The sequence below is a fragment of the Mustela putorius genome, unplaced genomic scaffold (assembly GCF_011764305.1).
Source record: "Mustela putorius furo isolate JIRA1106 unplaced genomic scaffold, ASM1176430v1.1 tig00003972_pilon_pilon_pilon, whole genome shotgun sequence".
In the NCBI taxonomy this organism is placed as follows: domain Eukaryota; kingdom Metazoa; phylum Chordata; class Mammalia; order Carnivora; family Mustelidae; genus Mustela; species Mustela putorius.
This window is the reverse complement of record NW_025422115.1, coordinates 8,670,395-8,693,279: the sequence shown is the minus strand read 5'-3', so window position 1 is coordinate 8,693,279 and position 22,885 is coordinate 8,670,395. Positions and strand designations below refer to the sequence as shown.

At 38.2% G+C, this 22,885-nt stretch overlaps 1 protein-coding gene across 1 annotated transcript in view; it reads left to right on the top strand.

The window, feature by feature from the left end:
• The window catches only part of TRPM1 (transient receptor potential cation channel subfamily M member 1), a 95,605-nt gene extending 76,078 nt beyond the window's left edge, over positions 1–19,527 (top strand). Inside the window, exon 28 of the mRNA XM_045070417.1 lies at positions 16,763–19,527. Coding sequence (XP_044926352.1) covers positions 16,763–18,035 — 1,273 coding nt within the window. The 3' untranslated portion in view covers positions 18,036–19,527. The remainder of the gene's footprint in view (positions 1–16,762) is intronic.
• The last annotated feature ends 3,358 nt before the right edge of the window (positions 19,528–22,885 follow it).

The following is a 22,885-nucleotide window of genomic DNA, read 5'->3' as shown; positions in this document are numbered from 1 at the left end:
TTGAAAGTTTAAGATCATGTAACCTAGAGGGCTGATGGAAGAACATTTTACAAATACATCTGCCAGCACAACCAAAGTAGAATTTGTCAATCTAGATATTTATCATATATATATTATATCATATCATATCATATATAGGCTAATACCTAGTAACATGTATCTTTATCAATCACAACTTGAAGGCCATCTCTGTGTCTCTTGAAAATCCAGGGTTGAGCACATCATTCCTTTTGTGGTTGGGCATCCCTCAGTTCACAGGTTCAAGAGCAATTGAGTTGAAAAGAATCTTTTCTAAAAAAATTTTGTCCAAGTTTCAACTTCCTTTTCTTGAACAATGAGAATTATGTAATCCAGTGTGTTTTCCTTTTTTCCATGGCATCAAGGAAGCTTAGCACCAACTTACTATTTAATTAAAACAGGTATATTATTATAGATTTTTGGAATGCATAGTATACATTGCCTCCTTATTACCTCTTCTTCATTCATATCTTCCACTTAAATGAACTTTCATTTTGCATGTATGATATTTTCAAGTATGCAGACTATAATTCATAAATCATACATTTTAAATGCTATTGGTCTTATACTTAAGCATCTATAGGTCTTAGACTAGCCAAACCTATAATAGAAGGTTTGGATTCCCCCCAAAACCTCTGGGTCAACTGGTTTCTTGTCATATTTGTGGATCTGGGTTAAGGTATTGGGTTTCCTCTAGGCTTGATTAGGAATGAAGCGATTCATGGTCTTGAGATCTTATTTGGCATCCTTTTCCCAAGTAATCAAGTAGAGACAGTGGTAACAGAGATTATAACAAGAAAGACAAGAAGGAGAGAAATGAGATAGTCAGTAGAAGAAGACCTAAAAGAGAGATGGGCCTCAGAAAGGAGGTGGATAATTCCTCTGACGTAGAAATTAATAGAGTCAAAGTTGCTTGGATTATGGGGAAAGGGTGGGATTAAATGTGGGAGTTTTAATGTGTCTAGTAAATGACAATCTTGTTCCTTACCTGACCTTTGAGAGCCAATTCAAGGACAGAGGCAGATATCAGGCAGATAGAGATAAAAATAGTATTGGCTTTACTAGTAATAAAGGTGCTAGAGGATGTGGTTCAGTTGTTGCCAAATTCACAGAATTAGCCAGAATTAGCCATAGCCACTCAGTCACAGGCACCTGCAGACCTCTGTTCTCACAGGCAGAATCAGCTTTCCCCACGAAGCTTACCGTATGAACAAAACAAAGTGAGAGCCCATGCTCTCTGCAGGCAGCTGGCTCTCAAAGAGAGAGAGAAAAAAGTAAGCTGGTGTCGTGGTCCCCAAATTCCAACCAGAAAATCAGTCCTCCTCGAGAATAAATAAAGGACTGGAGAGAGGCCAAGAGTTTTACACTAATAGAAAGTCCAGACACATGGGAAGGAATGATAGGAATGGGGAAAGAGTACCCCTAGCAATATTACAGACTTAAAGCCTCTAAGGAGGATTCGAGTTCACCTTTAGGGGAAATGTGATAGGAAAGGAGCTAGCCAAGCGATTGCTCAGCAGGAATATTTAGGATGTAATGAAATTAGCTAATATGACTTTGTATTGGGCCAAGTCAAGGTGACTTCTACGACCTTCATCAGTGACTCACTACAGCCCTAGGGCAAGAATGCAGTTAGTGAATGAAGCATGGGGCATAGCAAAAGGGAGGCTGAAAGGGATCCCGAGAACCGATCAATGGGGATACCACAATGATGTTAGTGTTTGCAAATGGTAACATAAACATTTTACAGTGCCTCAAGACACCATTTTTCCCTGCCCAGTTGTGGAGTCCTAGTGGCAATAGAGGAAGGAGTAGAGTTGGCACTGTTATATGAAAGTAAGTGAAAGAGAACCTAGGATATTATTAAGAGCTTCAGTGAGGAGCTGACCTGAGTCTTGCCTGACAGAAAGTGGAATATAGCCAGAAAAGTCCACTGATTTAGATGACTTGAATTCTAGAAACCAAGGAGGTCTAAAGTATGGCCATGTTGGTATATATAATGATGTGGCCTAGAGTTAAGATCCTAGAGAGCTTAATACTCTTTTAATAGTCTTCAGTATTTTGTTTATTAAAAACAATGAGAAAGCCAAAAGATTTAAGACTTAAATCTTGTTCTTCATTTAGTCTTTCACATATAAAAACTCAGTAAGTAAGCACAACCAGGTTCCATCTTGAGTGTTCTCACCATAATTACTAAACTTAAAAGGCAGCCTCATACAAAGATGGAAATTAAAATAACTGGATATAAAATTTGGACTGGATGAAACAAGTTTAAAATTACAGGGTAAGAATAGTCTTAGAACTCAATATAGAATACCATGGGACCTTGAAACATGGGTTTCTTCAAGTATAAACTGGATCTAGTTGTTCCACTAACATTGTTTTTAGGTTAACATTGAGTTCTATCATTAAGGAAATGTTCCCATATATATAAGATGCCTTACAGGTGAAGAGTAATGATTGCACATGAAAAGATGACGGCACATAAAACAGGTTTTGGTAACTACCATGCTACAAAACTCCAAATATCTAAGTTCTGTCCTTAGGAAATACACAAGAGACTCTTACCATGAGAACATGAATTTTGACCTTATATTTAATATATAAGAGTCTATGAAACTCCAATAAAGTTATGCCGTCTATCGGTATTCTCTTGGAAGTTACTACAAAGTGCCACACATTTATATATTGTTGTACCTAGTAGTTGAATGAAATGGAAAACTTTATTTACAATACCTTAAAAACAACAACAACAACAACAACAACAAAAAACACTGTGTTTTCATTAAGCTCCTTTCAAGTTTAGTAGTACAATGTCCAAAACCAAATATCCTAAATAACCAATACATGAAAATAACAATGAAAGCATCTGGAGATTTGCAATCACACCCCTTCACATGGTCATGTTATTGTACACTTGCATAGCATTCATACCTCACAGAGTGCTTTCATTTACACAATTTCACTTAATTGTGGAACACACAACACAACACTATCATGCTACCACTGTTGTTGTTGCTGCCTTTGCTGATGTTGTGAATTGTCACTGGTGGGGATGCCGGAGCACTCCATCCCTAACATGAATATGGCCACATCTCAAGAATACTGAAGTTGATAAAATGTTGATCCTTAATAGCCCTTCTTTTTTTCTTGAAAACAAAGTCCTGATATGCAATGTCAGTTGCTAAATTGGTACCCTTATCTCTAACTTTCTGAATTTACAAAACAAGTAGAATATATACAGGCCCAGATTAGGAGACTGATTAGGGCATTGAGATGTGGCCTTTTAACAGAAAACCCTGTAGACCAATCTGTACTAATCTCTGAATCAAACAAATGAGGGAGGGAAATACTACTATTATGAACTAGGATAGATAAAACAAGTTGGGGTCTGGACTCCCAGGGATTTTAGTAGGAGATACACATTAAGTAGTAAAAGGCAGGGCAAATATTGTTGTAAATCAAGAGCAGCTTAAATTCCATTCAAAGACAGGAGAATGATCACGTTGGTCCCAGCCAGTTTGTAGATGCCACTTGGTTCTAGTTTCCTCTGATATAAAAGCCTACTCCTCACAAATTGTTCTGACCTGCCCACTGAAACTCAGAAGTTTGGTAGTTAGAAAAATGGCCTTCTGGCTCTTCTCAATAATATTCTAAATGGGAGAATTCTTACTGCGAAGTAAATGTTACCACAGTGTGTGAAATAGAAACCTAGAGAAGCACTTGTGATGGGCTGAGCACTGGGTGTTATATGCAACTGATGAATTATTGAACAATATATCAAAAGCTAATGATGTACTACTGTATGTTAGCTAATTGAATTTAAGTTAAAAAAAAAAACTAGTGAAGCTACTTATGGATTTACTATATGTAAATCCAAACACAGAAATAATTATGAGAAGCCATGAATCCAAACTGGCAAAAATAGATAGACCTGGTAAGAAATCATCAGTATTTCAGTCTAAGAAAATGCACTTGTATTATAAAAATACTTCATCCAAAGAAATAGTCCTTTTGAGCCAAATACTATCATACTAGAGTAATAGTTACAAGTGACTTGACCAAATGATTTGAAATACTCAAAGACAAATATTGACCTCTTTTATAAAATCAATATGATTATTGAAAATAAAAGACAATGCAGTCATATTAATCTAATTAAATAATAGCAGAAGTCAGGGCAACAACGGAATTTTATACACAATGGCTGGGATCCCTGGCATCACCAAGGCAGCTTTCATTCATCTGGTTCTACAAACATCAGATATAGCAAGTTCTAGAACAAGTTTTTTCAAACTGAGGTCACCAAATGCCCTGACATTTGGGGTTCTCAAGTTCTAGGAGAATTTCATTTTTCCATTTTGATGATGATGGAATGTTTGTGAAGCAAATTGGAGGATGAATAACAAGATGATACAGAAAGGGAGGATGGGGGACACAATCTGAAAAGTCTTGAGTGTATATAAGGACCAGAAATATTTTTAAAAGATTTTATTTATTTATCTGAGACAGAGAGAGAGAGAGCACAAGCAGTGGGGAAGGAGAGGAAGAAGCAGACTCCCTGCTGAGCAAGGAGCCTGCTGTGGGGCTCAATCTCAGGACCCTTAGATCATGATCTAAGCCAAAGGCAGATGCTTAACTGACTGAGCCACCCAGGCAGCCATAAGGTTTCTTTTTAACATACACTTAAGGGTACCCATCATTGCAATAAAATTTGGCTTTTAATCTTAAATGTTATGAGAAGCTGCTACTGTGTTTAAGCTAGGAGTAGCATGATTGAGTATCTGTGTTATTGTTTTGGATTAGAGTGAGTAGCCATTGGAGGCAAAGAGGTTATTCCTAACAACTAACACTTTTTTCTTTATCAGCCTGGGGTATAACATGAGGTTGTATCTCTTTAAATATTAAGGAAAACTATTAAGACTTCATCCTGTTTATTCCAAAAGTGTCTTCTTTCCCTTCCTATTGTTCCCCTAACTGAGTCAGTTGTAGGAGATCCAGTGCTCTAGCAAAGTCCCTACCTATTTCATCAAAAACCAAGAAGGTGGAGCCAATTTTTGGTTTTTGTTTTCTTTCTATCCTCCTGCCACTTGGCCCTGGAAGTTGTGGAAGTGCAGGCAGAGTGGATTAAAGCCCCAGATTTCTGATTAGATGTTGAAAAGAGGGAGCTCCAGGGTACTGGAAATTCCAAGCAGATTATAGAGAGGGAGGAGTTTGGGAAAGTAACACTACGAGGTTGCTTTTGAACTTTAGAGCTCACCCCCAAACTGTATTTGTATGTGTATGTGTGTGCATGCATGTGTGAGTGTGTGTGTGTGGTTCTGCTCCTTATTAGCATACCTAAAGCACTGAGGGAGACAAAGTGAACAAAAAATGATTGAGTAAGGAACTCCTGGACTCCATACCTCCATAAAACTGGCAAAACTTTCAGAATCAAATTTTTTAGAAAGATGGACATGAACCAATGGCTTGCAATCAGGTGTGGAGTGCTTATTCAAGAAACACAGCTGAATCTTTTTTTTTTTTTTTTTTTAATGAGATTTGTGGCATTTCAATTTATCTAGTCCCATCCCCCACTCCTCAGTTCAGTGGCAACCATGAAAATAATAGTATGAATTCCTGGTACCAGTGGAAGCAAAAAGGACCCCATCCACAAAGAATTGTAATTATCTGTTTTGACTGATCTGGTGATTCCCTGAAAGTTTGGCTCAAAGGCTTGTCTTAATCTTCCCTTGTTTGGAACTAGCCAAGGGCTAAAACTGTTAGCCAGAGGTGGAGATGAGGAGAGGGCATTTTTCAAAAACATTTACAGGCAAATGTTTTAGTCCCTACTCCCTGAGGTAAAAAAAATAATAGATTTGGGGCAAACAAGACTAACCAAAAAGCTTCAGAGAAAAGGCTAGGAAATGAGATGTCCATAGGGCTTCGAAAATCTCTGACATATTCCTGGGAATCTAGAAGACCTTGTGCATGCATATGGTTGTGTACATTCTTAGAAAATACCTGATAAGAAAGAAAGCTTCCAATTCTAGCTTACCTAAAGGCTCTGTGCAAACAGGAAGTGAAGGCTAAGACAAAGATGCAAACTCTGGTTGAGTGTTGAAGATGTGCATGCACAGAGTCCCTCAGCAAAGTCTAGGAGAATTTTTTATTCCAAATATTTAAAGAAATCTCTGTTCAATCATCAGCTGACCATTGAGCTAAAAGAACAGGATTTCAGGGACGCCTGGGTGGCTCAGTTGGTTAAGCAGCTGCCTTCGGCTCACGTCATGATCCCAGCTTCCTGGGATCGAGTCCCACATCGGGCTCCTTGCTTGGCAGGGAGTCTGCTTCTCCCTCTGCCTCTGCCTGTGTTTGCTCTCTCTCCCTCTCTCTCTCTCTCTCTCTGACAAATAAATAAAAAATCTTTAAAACTTTAAAAAAAAAAAAAGAACAGGATTTCAGTGACCACACACAACAAATAATACAGGCTTTACAGGATCATTTTAGAAAAATCACTAAATAAGCAACAACTACCACAAAATGAAGCAACAATAATAAACCCCGGGGAGGAGAGAGACTCTGACTTCAAGAATTGCTGTGCTCTATTACTCAAAATGCCCAGTTTTAAGTAAAAGGTCAGGAAAAGAAACAAGACAGTATGATCCACACCTGGGGAAAAGGCACTCAAAGAAACTGGCCCTAAGAAGTTCCAGATGTTGAAATTTTTGACAAAAACTTTAAATCAGTTACTGTTAACACATTCAAAGAGCTAAAGAAATCCATCACTAAAGATTTATAGGGAGGAATGAGAATGATGTCTCACCTTACGGAGAATATAAAGAGATAGAAAATATATTTTTAAAAAGAAAGAAGAAGAAGAAGAAGAAGAAGAGGAGGAGAGAGAAGAAGAAGAAAAGGAGGAGGAGGAAAAAGAGCAGGAGAGAAGGAGGAGAAGGAGGAAACAGACATTCTGGAATTGTAACGTAAAGGAACTAAAATGAAAATTTTACTATAGAATCTCAAAATCAGATTTGAGCAGGCAGAAGAATCAGTGAACTTGAAGATAAGTCAACTGAGATTATCCATTCTAAGAAAGAGAAATATAAAAGAATGAACAGAGTCCCAGAGAACTGTGGAACACTGTCAGCATGACAGCATACACATAATGGGAATGCCAGAAGGAGACAAAAAAGAAAGTGGGAGAAATTATCTGAAAAAATAAAGGCCAAAAATTTCCCAAATTTAGGGAAAAATATTAATCTACACATACAAGAAATTCAATGAACTCCAAGTAAAATAAACTCAAAGGCATCCACACTTATTCAAATCATAGTCAAGTGTTATAAGCCAGAGGAAAAAAATCTTGAAAACACCAAGAAGGAAGGAACTCATCACATACAAAACATCCTAAATAAAATAAAAGGCTGACCTCTTATTGGAGCAAGTGGGCAGTGGGATGAAATATTTAAAGTGCTGAAAGAAAAATACTGTCAACCAAGAATACTGTATATAGCAAAATAGTGTTTCAAAAAAATGATGGAGAAATTAAGATTTTCCTAGATAGAAAAACTGAAAGAATTTTATTTGCTATTAGACCTGCCCTAGGAGAGACACTAAGAAGTTCTTTGGGCAGAAATGAAAGGTCACCAGACAGTAACTAAAATCTACATGAAGAAATAAAGAGCACCAGTGAAGGTAAATACCTACATAAGTATAAAAGACATTATAAATATATTTTTTGTTTATAACTACTTTTTATTTTCTATATAATTTAAAAAATAACTGCAGAAAGCAATAACTACAAGTCTATACTGATGAGCATAGAACAAATAAAGATGTAATCTGTGACAACAGCATGGAAAAAGAAGTAATAAAATTTAAAAGAGCACATTTTTGTATACTATTGAAATTACATTGACATTAATCTGAATTAGATTTTCATAAATTAAGATGTTCATTGTAGTCTCTAGGGCAACCACTAAGAAAATAAATCAAATATATATAATAAAATAAATGGAAAGGGAATTAAAATGGTACACTAAAAAATGTCTGTTTAACACAGAGAGATGTGGCAATGGAGGAATTGAGCAAAAGAAGGCATAAGACCTGTGGAACACAAACACTAATGATAAGGGTAAGTTCTTCCTTATCAGTAATCATATTAAATATAAATGGATTAAACTCTCCAATTAAGACATGAAGACTGTCAGACTGTATATTTTTAAAAACACAATCTAACTGCATTCCCTCTAAAGTTTCATTTCAGATTCAAGACACAATAGTTTGAAAATAAATGGGTGGGACAAGATACTCCACATGAATAGTTATCAAAATTAGTATAGCTGTAGGACACCTAAGTGGCTAGACAGAGATAATAACAACATAAAAGACTTAAATAATACTATATGCCCACTCAACCTAACAGAACACTGCTCAACAACAGCAGGATATACATTCTTTTCAAGAACATATGGAACATTATCCAGGATAGATCATAGACCCTATGTTGGGCCATATAACAAATCTAAATAAACTAAAAATCTATAAATAAACTAAATAAACTAAAAATCTATAAATTTTTTAAAGATTGAAATTAATCAAAGTGTGTTCTCTGACCACAGTGAAATGAGATGATAAGTTAATAACAAAAGGACATTTGGAAAACTCAAAAATATATGAAAATTAAACAACACTATCTTAAATAACCAATGAGTCAAAGAAGAAACCAAAAGGGAAATTAGAATTTGAGGTTGCACAACAGTGTGAATGTACTAAATGCCACTGAAATGTGCATTTTAAAATGGTTAAGATGGTAAATTTTATATTGCATGTATTTTATCACAATTTAAACATTATAAAAAGAAAATACTTCAAAGTGGATAAAAATGAAAACACAAAATAACCAAAATTTATAGGATGAAGCAAAAGTGGTACTCAAAATAATTATAATAGTGAATGCCTGTATTTAAAAAGAAGAAAGATCTCAAAGGTACTGAGTCCTGAACTAATGAATAGACAATTATCAAGGTCCCAAACTGATCACTGGGCTGTACAAACACAGGAAAGATTTCAAAGGCACTGCCAAGACTTTGAAAATTGAACTGCAACTGGAATCACAGCCCACAAAAGTCATGGTGGAACTTATACCTTGGGCTTAACTAGGTCAACCAATTGCTAAAAGAAAAATGTCAACATCTGTCATGGGATTTAAACAAGACTCTGTCACATGATGTAAGATTTGAAATGTCCATGATATAATCTAAAATAACTTAGAATATGAAGAATTCAGAAAAATCTAATTTACTGGGTAAAACAACAACAACAACTAATAAATGTCAAGGCCAAAGTAGTGCAGATGTTTGAATTATTTGACAGACTTTAAGGTAATTATTACAAAAATGCTTGAACAAAATTGCAAAGAATATTGAAACTAATTGAAAAATAAAAGTTTCAGGAAAAATGGAAGATATAAAGAAGAACCAATGAAAAGTTTAGACCTGAAAAACATAATAAGTGAAATTAAAATTTCACTGGCTAGGCTCAATAGCATAACAGAAATGACAGAGGAAGGAATCTGGAAACTTGAAGACAAATATGTAGGTAAAAATTACCTAATTTGAGCAAAAAAGAGTAAATAAACGGGGGCGGGGGGTGGGAAAGGAACCTTTTGGAAATAAATGATGTGTAATACTGTGCCATCAGAGTCTCAGTAGAAAAGAGAAAGTGTGATGCAGAAAATAATATTTTAAGAAATAATAACTGAAAAACTCCCAAATGGGTGAAAGACACAAATTTACATGTTAAAGGAATTTAGCAAACACTAAACAGGAATAATTCAAGGAGATCCTCACCCTAGTTCATGTTAGAATCCTCTGAAAACAAAGACAAAATAAAAAAAAATTACAGCAGCCAGAGAAAAAGGATTTATAACTTATAATGGAACAGCTCTTTAAATAAGGGCAGGTTTCTTGTGAGAAACCAAGAAGGCCAGGAGAAAGTAGCATCATGGTTCTAAAGCTGAAGAAATAACTATCAACCCCCAAATTCTATATCCAACAAAAACTCTTCAGGAATGAATATGAAATAAAGACCTTAAATAACTCATTTTAGGAGTTGGGCCCTAAAATATTACTACAAGAAGTTCTTCAGACAGAAGAACGTATACCAGAAGTAAACTTGGGACATCAGGAATGAAGGAATGTTTGGGTTTTTAATATGTGTCTGTGTAATATCTAAGACAACCAAAGCATGGACAGAAAATGGACCCATATGGTGGTAATGTTTTTATATCCAATTGAAGTGGTAAAATATTGAAGCTAAGTAGACTGTGAAATGTTACTATCTACTTTGTATTACTAGATCAACCACTATAAGATCTACAGTAAATGATATAATCATTTCCCAACTTATTTCTGAGGCCAGCATGACTGTGACACAAAAATCAAAGAACTGAAAGAGAAAACTATAGGATACTAGCCCTTATGAGCATAGATACAAAACTTCACAACAAACATTAGCAAGTTGAGTCTAGCCACAACTGGTAAGATTTATCTTAGGAATGAAAGGATGTTCAATATTTGAAAATCCATGCTATCCACTATAGTAACAGTTTAAAGAAAACATGATAATACCAACTGGTGAAGAAAAAATTATTTCCACAAAATTCAACATCCATTCCTGATTTTTTTAAAAAACGGAAGAATATAGTGAGTGCTATGAAATGTTTAAACCTGATGATTCACAGACCTGTACCGCAGGGGCAAATACTACAGTACATGTTAATAAAAATAATTCTTAAAAAAGAAAATGAAATTAAGAAAAGAGACAGAAACCTCTCAGAAAACAAGGAACAGAGAGAAACTTCCTCAACCTGTTAAATGGCATTTATTAAAGAAAAAAAAAAGGGCACCTGGGTGGCTCAGTGGGTTAAAGCCTCTGCCTTCGGCTCAGGTCATGATCCCAGGGTCCTGGGATCGACTCCCGCATCGGGCTCTCTGCTCAGCGGGGAGCCTGCTTCCTCTCTCTCTGTGCCTGCCTCTCTGCCTACTTGTGATCTCTCTCTCTCTCTGTGTCAAATAAGTAAATAAAAAATAAAATCTTTAAAAAAAAAAAAAAAAAAAAAAAAGCCACAGCTAACATGGTAAAAGACTGAATTGTTTCTCCCTTAAAATTGAGAGCAAGGCAAGGATGTCCACTCTATCACTGCTATTGAACAACATACTGGAAGTCTTAAACTTCCAGAACTTAAACTTCTATAACTCTTCTAAACTTCAAAACTCAATAATGTGGGAGAAAATGACCCAATTTTAAAAATGGGCAAAAGATGAAAATAGACACAACAGAGAAGACTTAGTCTTGGCAAATAAGCCCATAAAAAGATGATCAACAGGAGCACCTGGGTGGCTCAGCGGGTTAAGCCTCTGCCTTCAGCTCAGGTCATGATCTCAGGGTCCTGGGATCGAGCCCCTCATTGGACTCTTTGCTCAGCAGGGAGTCTGCTTCCCCCCCTTCTCTCTCTGCCTGCCTCTCTGCCTACTTGTGATCTATCAAATAAATAAAATCTTAAAAAAAAAAAAGATGTTCAACATTATTATCTATTAGTGAAACACAAATTAAAACTATGATGAGATTACACACATATTACAATAGTTAAAATAAAAACATACTGACAACACCAAGTGCCAACAAAGACACCAAGCTCATGGAACGCTCTTACACTGCTGGTGGGACTATAAGATGATACAGCCACTCTGAAAAATAGTTTGTCAGTTTCTTATAAAGCTAATATACTCACTGTGTTCTCTAGGTATGAAATGAAAACTTATTTGTTCAGCCACTATGTTAAACAATATAGAGGATCCTCAAAAATTTAAAAATAGAACTACCAGATGATCCAGTAATTCCACTCCTGGGTGTATATTCAAAGAAAATGAAAACAGGACATCCAAGAGATAGATGTATTCCTATGTTTATTGAAGCATTACTTGTAACAGCTAAGCTATGGAAACAACCCAAGGGTCCACAACAGATGAATGGATAAAGAAGACATGGTTTACATATACAATTGCATATTACTTAGCCATGAGAAACAAAGAAACCCTGCCATCTGTGACAACATGGATGACCTTGAGGACATTATGCTTAAATAAGTCAAACGGAGAAAGAGAAATGCCATATGACCTCATGTCTATGTGAGATCAGAAAAAGCTAAAGTGATAAAACCAGAGTAGAATGGTGCCTACCCAGGGATTACCAAGAGAATTGGGGATATGTTGTTTAAGGGTATAAACTTGCAACCAGTAGCTGAGTAAGTCCTGGAGATCTAATGTACTTCAGAGTGGTTAGAGTAAAAAAAAAAAAAAACTGTATTATTAACTTAAGCATTACTAAAAGACGAGATCTTAATTGTTCCCACCATAGAAAATAAAGGATAATTATGTGACATTATAAAGGCATTAGCTAATACTACAGTGGTAATCACATTGCCATATATAAATGTATCAACACATGTGACATCTTGAAGTTACACAATGCTTCAGTGATTCATACGACTGAATGCCAGAAAAAAAAAAACAACAGTTGATTTACCATATGAAAATTTCTAAAGGAAAATTTAAAAAGGAAAATATGAGATTAAAAATACGGCATGTGAGAAACATGTCTTTAGGAGCAAATCGCTTAGCCTTAGAATACCTTCGTAGTCTGTGCTATAGTGAAAAAATATTTCACTCCCTGCTGAAAGGAAAGTAGAATTAAGACTTAGAAAAGTAAGAAAGTTCATGTTTTGCTACAAGCTCTACAGAAATGACAGATTTCTCTTGTGTGTTTTCCTGTCACTCAGAATGTCAACAGATCTGGGACTCTCATCAAAGTGTTTCCTAGCTAGTCTGTCTTTCTACATCTGAAATGGAAATCACTCTTTTTTAGGGATGTCAAGATTTGTGAACCATCTTAAGTAATTGAGGAAGTCACGAAATATGGCTAGCATAGAAGATGGCTTATTATCCATCTCTTTCGTTCATCATTCCAGACATAAGTGACCTTAAATTCATTTATTTCTTACTCCGTTTACGCATACCATAAAAACACAATCCGGGATCCCTGGGTGGCTCAGTGGAGTAAGCCGCTGCCTTCAGCTCAGGTTATGATCCCAGGGTCCTGGGATCAAGTCCTGCATGGGCTTCTTGCTTGGCGGGGAGCCTGCTTCTCTCTCCCCCTCTGCCTGCCTCTCTGCCTGCTTGTGTGCTCTCTCTCTCTCTCCTTCTCTCTGACAAATAAATAAATAAAATATTTTTAAAAATTAAAAAAAAAATTAAAACTCAATCCAATATTCCTCGATTTCATATAAGCATTTAAATTTTGTCTCCAATGCTGTAGTTGTTAATAGGCTTGAAATAAGCATCTGATCATTTTTCTTAATCTAAGCCACATCGTGAAACCTTGGTTCTTCCACAGTTTCGATTAAGGGAATGGCAGTAGGAACGGGAGGAGATTTAGAGATACCCATGGAAGAGTCCCACTATGGAACTTGGTAGTTTATTCAATGCAGGGGACTGGGGAGCTAGTGAAGTGGGAAGGCTGAGTGCAGTAAGAGAGACTTCAGAATCAGATGACTTCTTATTTCTTTATTTTTTATTTTATTTTTTTACTGAAGTACGTTTGACACAGTATGACATTAATGTGGGTATACAATGGTGATTTGACAGCTCTGTACCTCATGTTTTGCTCACCACATGTGTAGCTACCATCTGTCATTACACAACACTAGTGTAATACCACTGACTGTATTCCCAATGCTGTACCTTTCATCTCCTTGGCCTATTCTATAACCATAGGCCCATACTTCCCACAGACCCCCCTTTTCCCATTTTGCCGATCCTCGTTCCCCCCTCCCCTCTGATAACACCAGTTTGTTGTCTGTATTTAGGGGTCTGTTTTTGCTTTATTGTTTGTTCGTTCACATGTTTCTTTTCTTTCTTTCTTTTTTTTTATTCCACAAATGAATGAATTCATAGAGTATTTTTCTTTCTTTGTCTGACTTATTTCATTGAGCATAATATCCTCTAAGTCCATCCACACTGTGACAAATAGCAAATTTCCTTTATATGTATGAGTGGCTGGCCATGCTAGTATCTGAATTAGGTAACACAGGAAAAACATAGGGCAGAGGGTTATAGAAGAGTCGAAAGGAGAGCTATTTATCTATATTTTACCAGTGTATTTATTTTTCAGAGTTTGGATAGAGTTTATATTATCTCTCTCTATCCCTCTCTCTTTTTTAGTTTTTATTTATTTATTTGACAGAGAGAGACCACAGGAGAGGCAGGCATGGGGAGTGGGAGTGGATAAGCAGGCTCCCTGCTGAGCAGAGAGCCCAGCTTGACCCAGGACCCTGAGATCATGACCTGAGCCGAAGGCAGAGGCTTAAACCCCTGAGCCACCCAGGCAACATTGCATCATCTCTTAAAGTAGTATTTGTTAGAGGATCTCAAGTTTGACTTTAGAGAAGACATTGTGGATTTTAACATCAAAGGAATCCTCGAGAAAAACAGATTTGAAGTGAGCGAGGAGACATGACATTTCACAGAGAAAATCAAATCTTACTTGAAGTCACATAAATTAGTAGTGAAAGTTCTGTTGGTCGCCAAAATGCAAGAGGAAAGAGAACCCTTAGAAGGTGTAGTGTCTATGGTACAAAAGTCAAGACTTCTCATACACAGTGAATTTGGTCCTCCTGGTGGCAAATTTCCAGGAAGCCAGACCCTTCCTGCTCAAATGATGTGGTTTCCTAGGGGACATATAAATAGTCTTTTCTCCACGCAAAAAAGTTAAGAATAGAAGCCAAAGACCCTCCCACACATCAGAGCACAGCTGTCAATGTGGCCAACAGAAGCACAGCATTGGCAAAAGCAGCTCTGGCAGGATGTAGGGAAGGGTAACCGCAGAGGTAGCAGGGAGTGAGGAAAGAGCAGGAGACATGGTCGGAGAGCAGACACTTAGTGCAGAAAAGAGCAGCTGGAACTCAGGAAGTGGGTAAGAAGAAATAAAGGAAAAGAGGTGGAAGGATTTAGAAGGATATGTAAAGAATGCAGCAAGGACCTGCTAGAAGCAGACTAAGTGCAAGCCAGGTGACCCTAGAGACTGCCTGTATGTTTCTTTTTTTTTTTTTTTTTAAAGATTTTATTTATTTATTTGACAGAGAGAGATCACAAGTAGGCAGAGAGGCAGGCAGAGAGAGAGAGGAGGAAGCAGGCTCCCTGCTGAGCAGAGAGCCCGATGCGGGACTCGATCCCAGGACTCTGAGATCATGACCTGAGCCGAAGGCAGCGGCTTAACCCACTGAGCCACCCAGGCGTCCCTGCCTGTATGTTTCTAAGACAGGATCAGAAGGTGGGAGAAAACCCAGGCATGACAGAATCAGACCAAAGTATTGGTCTTCATCCAGGGAAGAACTTACTGGAATGGCCCACCGTACCGCTGGTTCAGAGCGCCCAGAGCCTTATCCCCACTGCCCCCACCCCCATCACATCCTGGGGGGCAAATTCAACTTTTATTTATTTATTTTTTAAAATGTATTTATTTATTTGAGAGAGAACACATGCATGCACCTGTGAGTGGGGAAGAGGGAGAGAGAGAATCCCAAGCAGAGTCTCCACTAAATGTGAGCCTGAGGAGGGACTTGAGGTCAGGACCTGAGATTGTGACCTGAGCCAAAATCAGGAGTCAGACCCTTCAACAGCTGCAACACCCAGGTGCCCCAAATCCAACTTTTAGAAGGCAGTGCTAGGTCCTAGGCATACCTCACTGCCTCTTAGTGTTAAATTTCAAGAGCCAGTTGAAAAAAGTTCATCTTGTACATATTCTTGAAATAGAAATCCTAGTCTATTCCAGCAGGCTTTGGTTCAGACAACATTATGGTTTCATAAGTTGTTGCCTGATCTTCTAGGAGTTAAAAATCTAATTGCAGATATTTATAATCTACTATGGTCTTTTTAAAAATAAAACCCATTAAGGGAGTGCTAATTATTAAATATAATGAGCAATTTAAAGCTGGTGGTATTCTTCAGATAATTAGATGACCTTTTGTTCCTTAAGTAAACCATCTGATAATCTGAACTTAATTACCAACAATTCCTCTTCTGAATCCCCTGAACTTCAAAGAAGGATTTTAATTAATTTTATCATTATAACCATTAATTGCTGGCAGCTATAATCAAACCTCAAAAACCTAAGGGCTAGTATCTTCTTTTATTCTCAGGGGCAATGTGATATGCCTCTTAGAGACAAAGGCTGAAGCAAATGTTAAAATAGATTGTGCGCATTCGAATGTACACTGTGTACTGCCCCACTGCTTACCAGCCATGTGAACTTGGGCAAATTATTTTCATGATGACTTGATTTCCTCATTAAAATGGGGACGATGATAACAGCAATTACCTCATGAGGCTGTTATTAAGGATTAAACCAGCCTAGAACAGTGCCTCAGTAAGTACTTATTAATGAATACAGAAAACATTTAGAACCATGGGTGGCAAACAGTACTCACTGTATGTATTAACCATAATTCTATTACTTTCTGATGTTCCTCACAGTAATTTTTAGTAGTTTGAAGTATGGAGTAGTATGAAGTTTGAAAACATGCCCAGTGAGCTCCATGATCCTCTAAAGACCAGAAAATAAAGTAACAATGATAACATTATAGCTCTGTTTTTAATACTTAGTTAATCTCAGCATAGTAATTCTATCCCTTTGTGTTCCCCAGAGTCGAAAACATGTCAATGAGATTGGAAGAAATCAATGAAAGAGAAAATTTTATGAAAACTTCCCTACAGACTGTTGACCTTCGACTTTCTCAGCTGGAAGAACTGTCTAGCAGAATGGTGAATGCTCTTGAAAATCTTGCAGGAATTGACAAGTCCGACCTGATACAGACCCGGTCCCGAGCTTCTTCCGAATGTGATGCAACTTATCTTCTAAGACAAAGCAGTATCAACAGCGCCGATGGCTACAGCATGTATAGATACCATTTCAATGGTGAGGAGTTGCTGTATGAGGATGCTTCTCTCTCCATGCCACCAGGGATAGGATTCAGGAAGAAAGCCTGTTCCTTCCGAATGAAGGAAGAGAAGGAGTCAAAAATGCATCTGATACCAGAGCGTCAAGGCAGCCTTCACCTTTTATCCAGCACAAGCCCGCCAGCAACACCAGACTGTGGTCAACTTGCGTTAGACAACGTCAAGAACTCTTCAGAGCTGAAATTAGGTCCAGATACTGGGATCGCAGCCGAAGATGATCGAAGGCAGGCCGACTCTGAAAGGGAAGAAACTGTTCCCCCAAGTGTAAATCAACCAGATGTTATGCATGGACAGAACAAATCAGATTTTCAAAGCCCTCAGCTCACAGTGGAAACAACCCAGATAGAAGGCACAATTTCCTATCCCCTGGAAGAAGCAAAGCTGATGCGTTTTCACCCTGAGGAAATGTTCAGTACTTATAAAACAACAAAGTCCAGAAGCTTTGTGTATTCCCGCGGACGGAAGCCGGTCAGCGGGGTGAACACCTGCAGCACAGAGTACAGTTCGATCATGGACCCAGCACGCCCCTCGACACTTCAACAGTGGACGACAGAATGGAAATACCAAGTTCGAAAGATCACACGTTCTCGCAGTACCGACATCCCTTACCTTGTGTCCAAAGCGGCCAGGCAAGCCGAGCATACAGAACAATGTGCAGACACCGAAGATGAGAACCATGTGTCTGAAACAGCCCCTCAGATCGCTCATTTATCTCCAGCTGTCCCTGACAGAACCAAAAAGGAAAACTTACTGTCTGTGAAACCAGACCCAACTCTGGGGTTCCGATCTTTAAGGTCAAAAAGTTTACACGGCCACCCTAGGAAAGCTAAAGCCGGTCCAGACAAACTAGACAGACCTGGACATGCCAGCAGTGTAAGTAACTTGGCAGTTGTGTCTGGGATTACAACAGAAGAACAGAAGGCCAGGCAAGAGAAAACTTCCACAGAAACTGCATGTTGACATGTTCTGCCTCTTTGATCTTTAAATCGAAACCACTGATGACTACCATCTTGGTCATCTAAATAGCATCAATTTCAGAAAACACTTTCATTAAAACTGTCCGGCAATTTGGACATAAGATTTAAAATTCAATGCACTAAACATAAAGTCATATTTCGCTAGCACATGTTAGTAAACTTAGGTTGTTTTTAGTTGGAGTAGGATCAGATGAAAGTGACAATATTCTAGTTGAGATAAATTGCTTAATCTGTAAACAATTCTACAATCTCTTTGTTAGGCAATCTCTAAATTGCTTAATCAGTAAACGATTCTACAACCTCTTTATTTCTCGTTATTTATTTCCACCAAGTAGCCTAAGAAATGCCTTTGGGTGCCGCCAGTAGGTTACCAAAGAAGTAAACAGCTATGTAAAAAGAGAAATTAAAGAGAAAGAAAACGTGAAAAAAAAAAAAAAAAGAAGGCGGAGAAGAAAAACAAAATTGTGAAGTGCAAGAAGTAAGAAGTGGAAAGAAGCCATCGGCATCATATTTTTTATGGATCTTTGTTTTCTGTTTCAATGCTTTATGTTTTACAATGACACGGTGGAAACAAAAATACACTATTATGTCAAAGATCACACTGTCATAGTCTAGGGTGACGAGGAGTTGTGTTAATGTGTAAAAATAAAGTATCCAATGTGTATTTTCCTGTTGTCATAGAGTCCCCAATAGCAAACACAAATAAATTGTACCTCTGCCTATTCAATGGTTTGTGCAAAGCTGTGGCTAAAACCAGAAAGAAACATCATGAAGGTCGAATTGTTGAGAATCACGGAGACCATTCATGGCTGAGAATACAGGGTCTTAGGCTTCAAATTATAAGTTCAGAAACATTTCAGACTACTGAGCCCCTATCCTCAAGTCAGGGGCCACTCTCTAGAGCCCTTAATACCACCCCTAGCTCCACGACTCTTGACTATACAAACAGGGGCAGAGAGGGGCAGAAAGGGATCTTCTCTGGCTAATGCAGAGGGCACCCACACTCACAGAGGCTAAGGGTTGGTTCCTTAGCATCTCACAATGGCATCTCTTGGGCGGACTCAAGGAGTCCGGAAGCACACAGAGAAGGCCAACCTCATGCCTGAAGTTACATGCCTATTACTACTTTAGTGAAGTGCCTCATGGCGGGAAGCAGGTCAGACAGAAATGGGGATGATTACAAAATAACCACTACACCCATTCTCATGTGAGACTCAGACTGTCACATTGTCATAAACCAGCAAGGGGAGAGAGAGAGAGATTCCGTGTAGTTATGCTAGTTACGTACTTATGTAAGTTATAAAGATAGTGATCAGAAATAGTTAACAACTAAATAAGACTGAAGTTTTTAATAATCAGGTTCAATCCCTGAACCGGGGTGAATTGAAAAAAAGGAAAAGATACCATTGCATGGATGATGGGGCTTTGAAATGTAAGAAATGATAACATTTATTTAATAAATAAAGCTACTGCTACATTGAGACTGTTTAATCAATCCTGCTATGTGCGTTATTTGACCCAATGCTTAACCCATTATATTTTACCTCATTCCTAAATCTTTCTTTTTGGTGCCAAGAAACTTTTCAGCCCTTTGCCACGTTCTAGAAAAAAAGGTTTCTCAGAATAACCTGGAGAACCCAAGACAACTCAACAGAGTGGGTGTGAAGAAGGCAAAGCTTATCTTTGCAACTCCCTGTTCTCCATTCCCTTCACAGCTGCCCTCCCCTCTCTCTCTGAGGTCTCTCTTACCTTGCTATGGGACCAAGTCCATTCCCATAAGTCTCATTAGATTTGAGACACCTCCCTCCTGTAGAGGTGTTGGCTAAAAGGAATGTGATACTTTCCTTTAGATATTGGTCTGACAGACCCAAGGAAGTGTCTTATAATGGTGGAATTCCAGAGACTGGGGCAGGGACTTTCTTGCACACCTGAAATCATGCTATATGTCCACGCACTCTACCATCTCAATACAGCTCAAATATTGAGGCCCTTTAATGTAGGGCTTATGATATTATTATTAATCTGTCATTCTAAGTTTGCTAAATAAGGAGCAGTACATGTTAGGAACTAATATCCACTTGGATCAAATCTAGCAATATCTAATACAATTAAAATAGAAACACTGTGTATGTTCAAAGCATTTAATGTTAAGTTGTCTTAGTAGGAGTGCCTGGATAGCTCAGTGGGTTAAGCATCTGCCTCCAACTCAGGTCATGATCCTGGGGTCCTGGGTTTGAGCCCCACATTGGTATCCCTCAGCAGGAAGTCTGTTTCTCCCTCTCCCTGCTCACTGTTACTCTCATTCTCTCTCTCTGTCTCAAATAAATAAACAAATTTTTTAAAAATTGTCTTAATAAATAAATCATAAGCCTATTTCTGTTCTATGTAAGACACAATAAGATGCATACTAAGAAGGTTTTATTCTCATATCCCATAAATTCTGGCACACTCATAAATGTTATGATAGTTGTATAAGCTGAAAGTAAGCTCATTTTTTACTTTGATCAAGAGGAAAGAAGAATTGAACTCATTATAAGTGGCTTTCTCCTTTGAGACTATATGATTGCTTATTTTTTGAATATATATGGCATCACCTTGAGGCTCCTATAGGCTTACACAATTTAGGTTTCAGGACTTTAAAATTTAACTCCAAGCATTGTCTTAGAGTTATTTCATATCAAAAAATGCATTTAGGGGGCACCCGGCTGACTCAATTGATAAAGCATGCAACTTTTGATCGCAAGGTCATGAGTTTAAGTCCCACACTGGGCACAGAGCTTACATTTTTAAAAAGTTTAAAAAATGCGTTTTAGGGTCACCAGGATTCCTCAGTCAGTTAAGTGTCTGCCTTTGGCTCAGGTAATGATCCCAGGATCTTGGGATTGAGTCCGTGTCAGGCTCCCCACTCACTGGGGAGTCTGTTTCTCTGTCTCCTTCCCCACTTGTACTCTCTTAATTGTTCTCTCTCTCCCTCTAAAATAAATTTTTTTTAAAAATAAAATCTCTTTGATACAGATGTAGTGAGAAGAAGGGCCATATGAACCCCAATGTTCATAGCAGCAATGGCCACAATCGCCAAACTGTGGAAAGAACCGAGATGCCCTTCAACGGACGAATGGATAAGGAAGATGTGGTCCATATACACTATGGAGTATTCTGCCTCCATCAGAAAGGATGAAAACCCAACTTTTGTATCAAGATGGACAGGACTGGAGGAGACTATGCTGAGTGAAATCAGTCAAGCAGAGAGAGTCAATTATATGGTTTCACTTACTTGTGGAGCATAAAGAATAACATGGAGGACGTTAGGAGAAGGAAAGGAAAAGTGAATTGGGGTAAATCAAAGGGGGAGATGAACCATGAGAGACTGTGGACTCTGGAAACAAACTGAGGGTTTTGGAGGGGAGGGGGGGGATGGGGTTGGGTGAGCCTGGTGGTGGGTATTAAGGAGGGCACGTATTACATGGAGCACTGGGTGTGGTGCATAAGCAATGAATCTTGGAACACTGAAAAAATAAAATGAAATTTAAAAATAAATAAACAAAATCTTTTTTAAAATGCATTTTGCCAGATATATATTGGAAATAGACACAAATGAAGTCATCACCCTACTATCTCCAACATAAAAAAGACCTTTAAAGAAATTTTTATTATGAAGGACACAAAATTATACAAAACAAATATGACTGAGTTATTTTAAAATAAATAAGATGAACATCTTTATAGCCAATATGCAGAGTAATAGAATTTCCAGCCACCCCAGAAGTTTCAGAAGTTCCAATCTCAATCATCTTCCTCCCCACAAAAGTGACCACTATCTATTTACAGTAGTAATTTCCTTGTTGTAAAAAAAAAAAAAATTACTCAGAACCTAGATGGCTTAAAACACCTATGTGATTATGCTCATGGATTTTGGGGGTTAGGAATACAGACAAGGCACAGAGAAATTCCCCTGATTTGTAATCTTTGCTGATTTTCATGAGGTAAATCCTCCTACCGTGACCAACTGCAAGCTACATGTGACATCACTGAATTCAGACTTGGGAAAAAATGCTGACAATTAGCTCCTGCAAACCAGTGCAAATGGGCCTGAGCACATCACTGTCTCTATTTCATGGTGTTTTTTTTCCTCAAAGATTTTATTTTTATTTATGACACAGAGAGATAGCCACAGAGGGAATACAAGCCTAAGGGAGCTGCAAAGGGAGAAGCAGGCTCCCCACTGAGCAGAGAGCCTGATATGGGGCTTGATCGCAGGACGTTGAGATCATGACCTGAGCCGAAGGCAGACACTTAACCAACTGAGGCACCCAGGTGCCCCAATTTCATGGTATTTGAGCTGAGAAGATTCAGCATCTGGAGGTGATTCAACAGCTGGAGGCTGACGTCATCTAGAAGCATCTTCCCTCACATGTCCGGGAGTGGATCCTGTCTGTCAGCTGTGATCCGAATCTCAGCTAGGGCTATTCACCAGAGGACCCAAGCATGGTCTCTGCATGTAGCCTGGGCTTTCTCACAGCTTGGCAGCCTCCTAGAAATCAGATTTCTTACATAGTAGTTCAGGGCTCCAAAAGTGAGTGTCCCAGTGAGCAAGGAGGAAATGTCATTGCTTTTTATAACTTAGTCTCAGAAGTCATGCAGAGTCCCTTCCATTGCATTCTCTTGGTTACAGGTGAGTCACTAAGCTCAGTCCAGACTCAGGGAGAGGGAGGAGTGTTAAGAATTTTGCAGACATAGAGCGTCTGGGTGGTGTAGTCAGTTAAGCATCTGACTCTTGGTTTCGGTTCAGGCCATGATCTCAGGGTCACAAGACTGAGCTATGTCTAGCTCTGG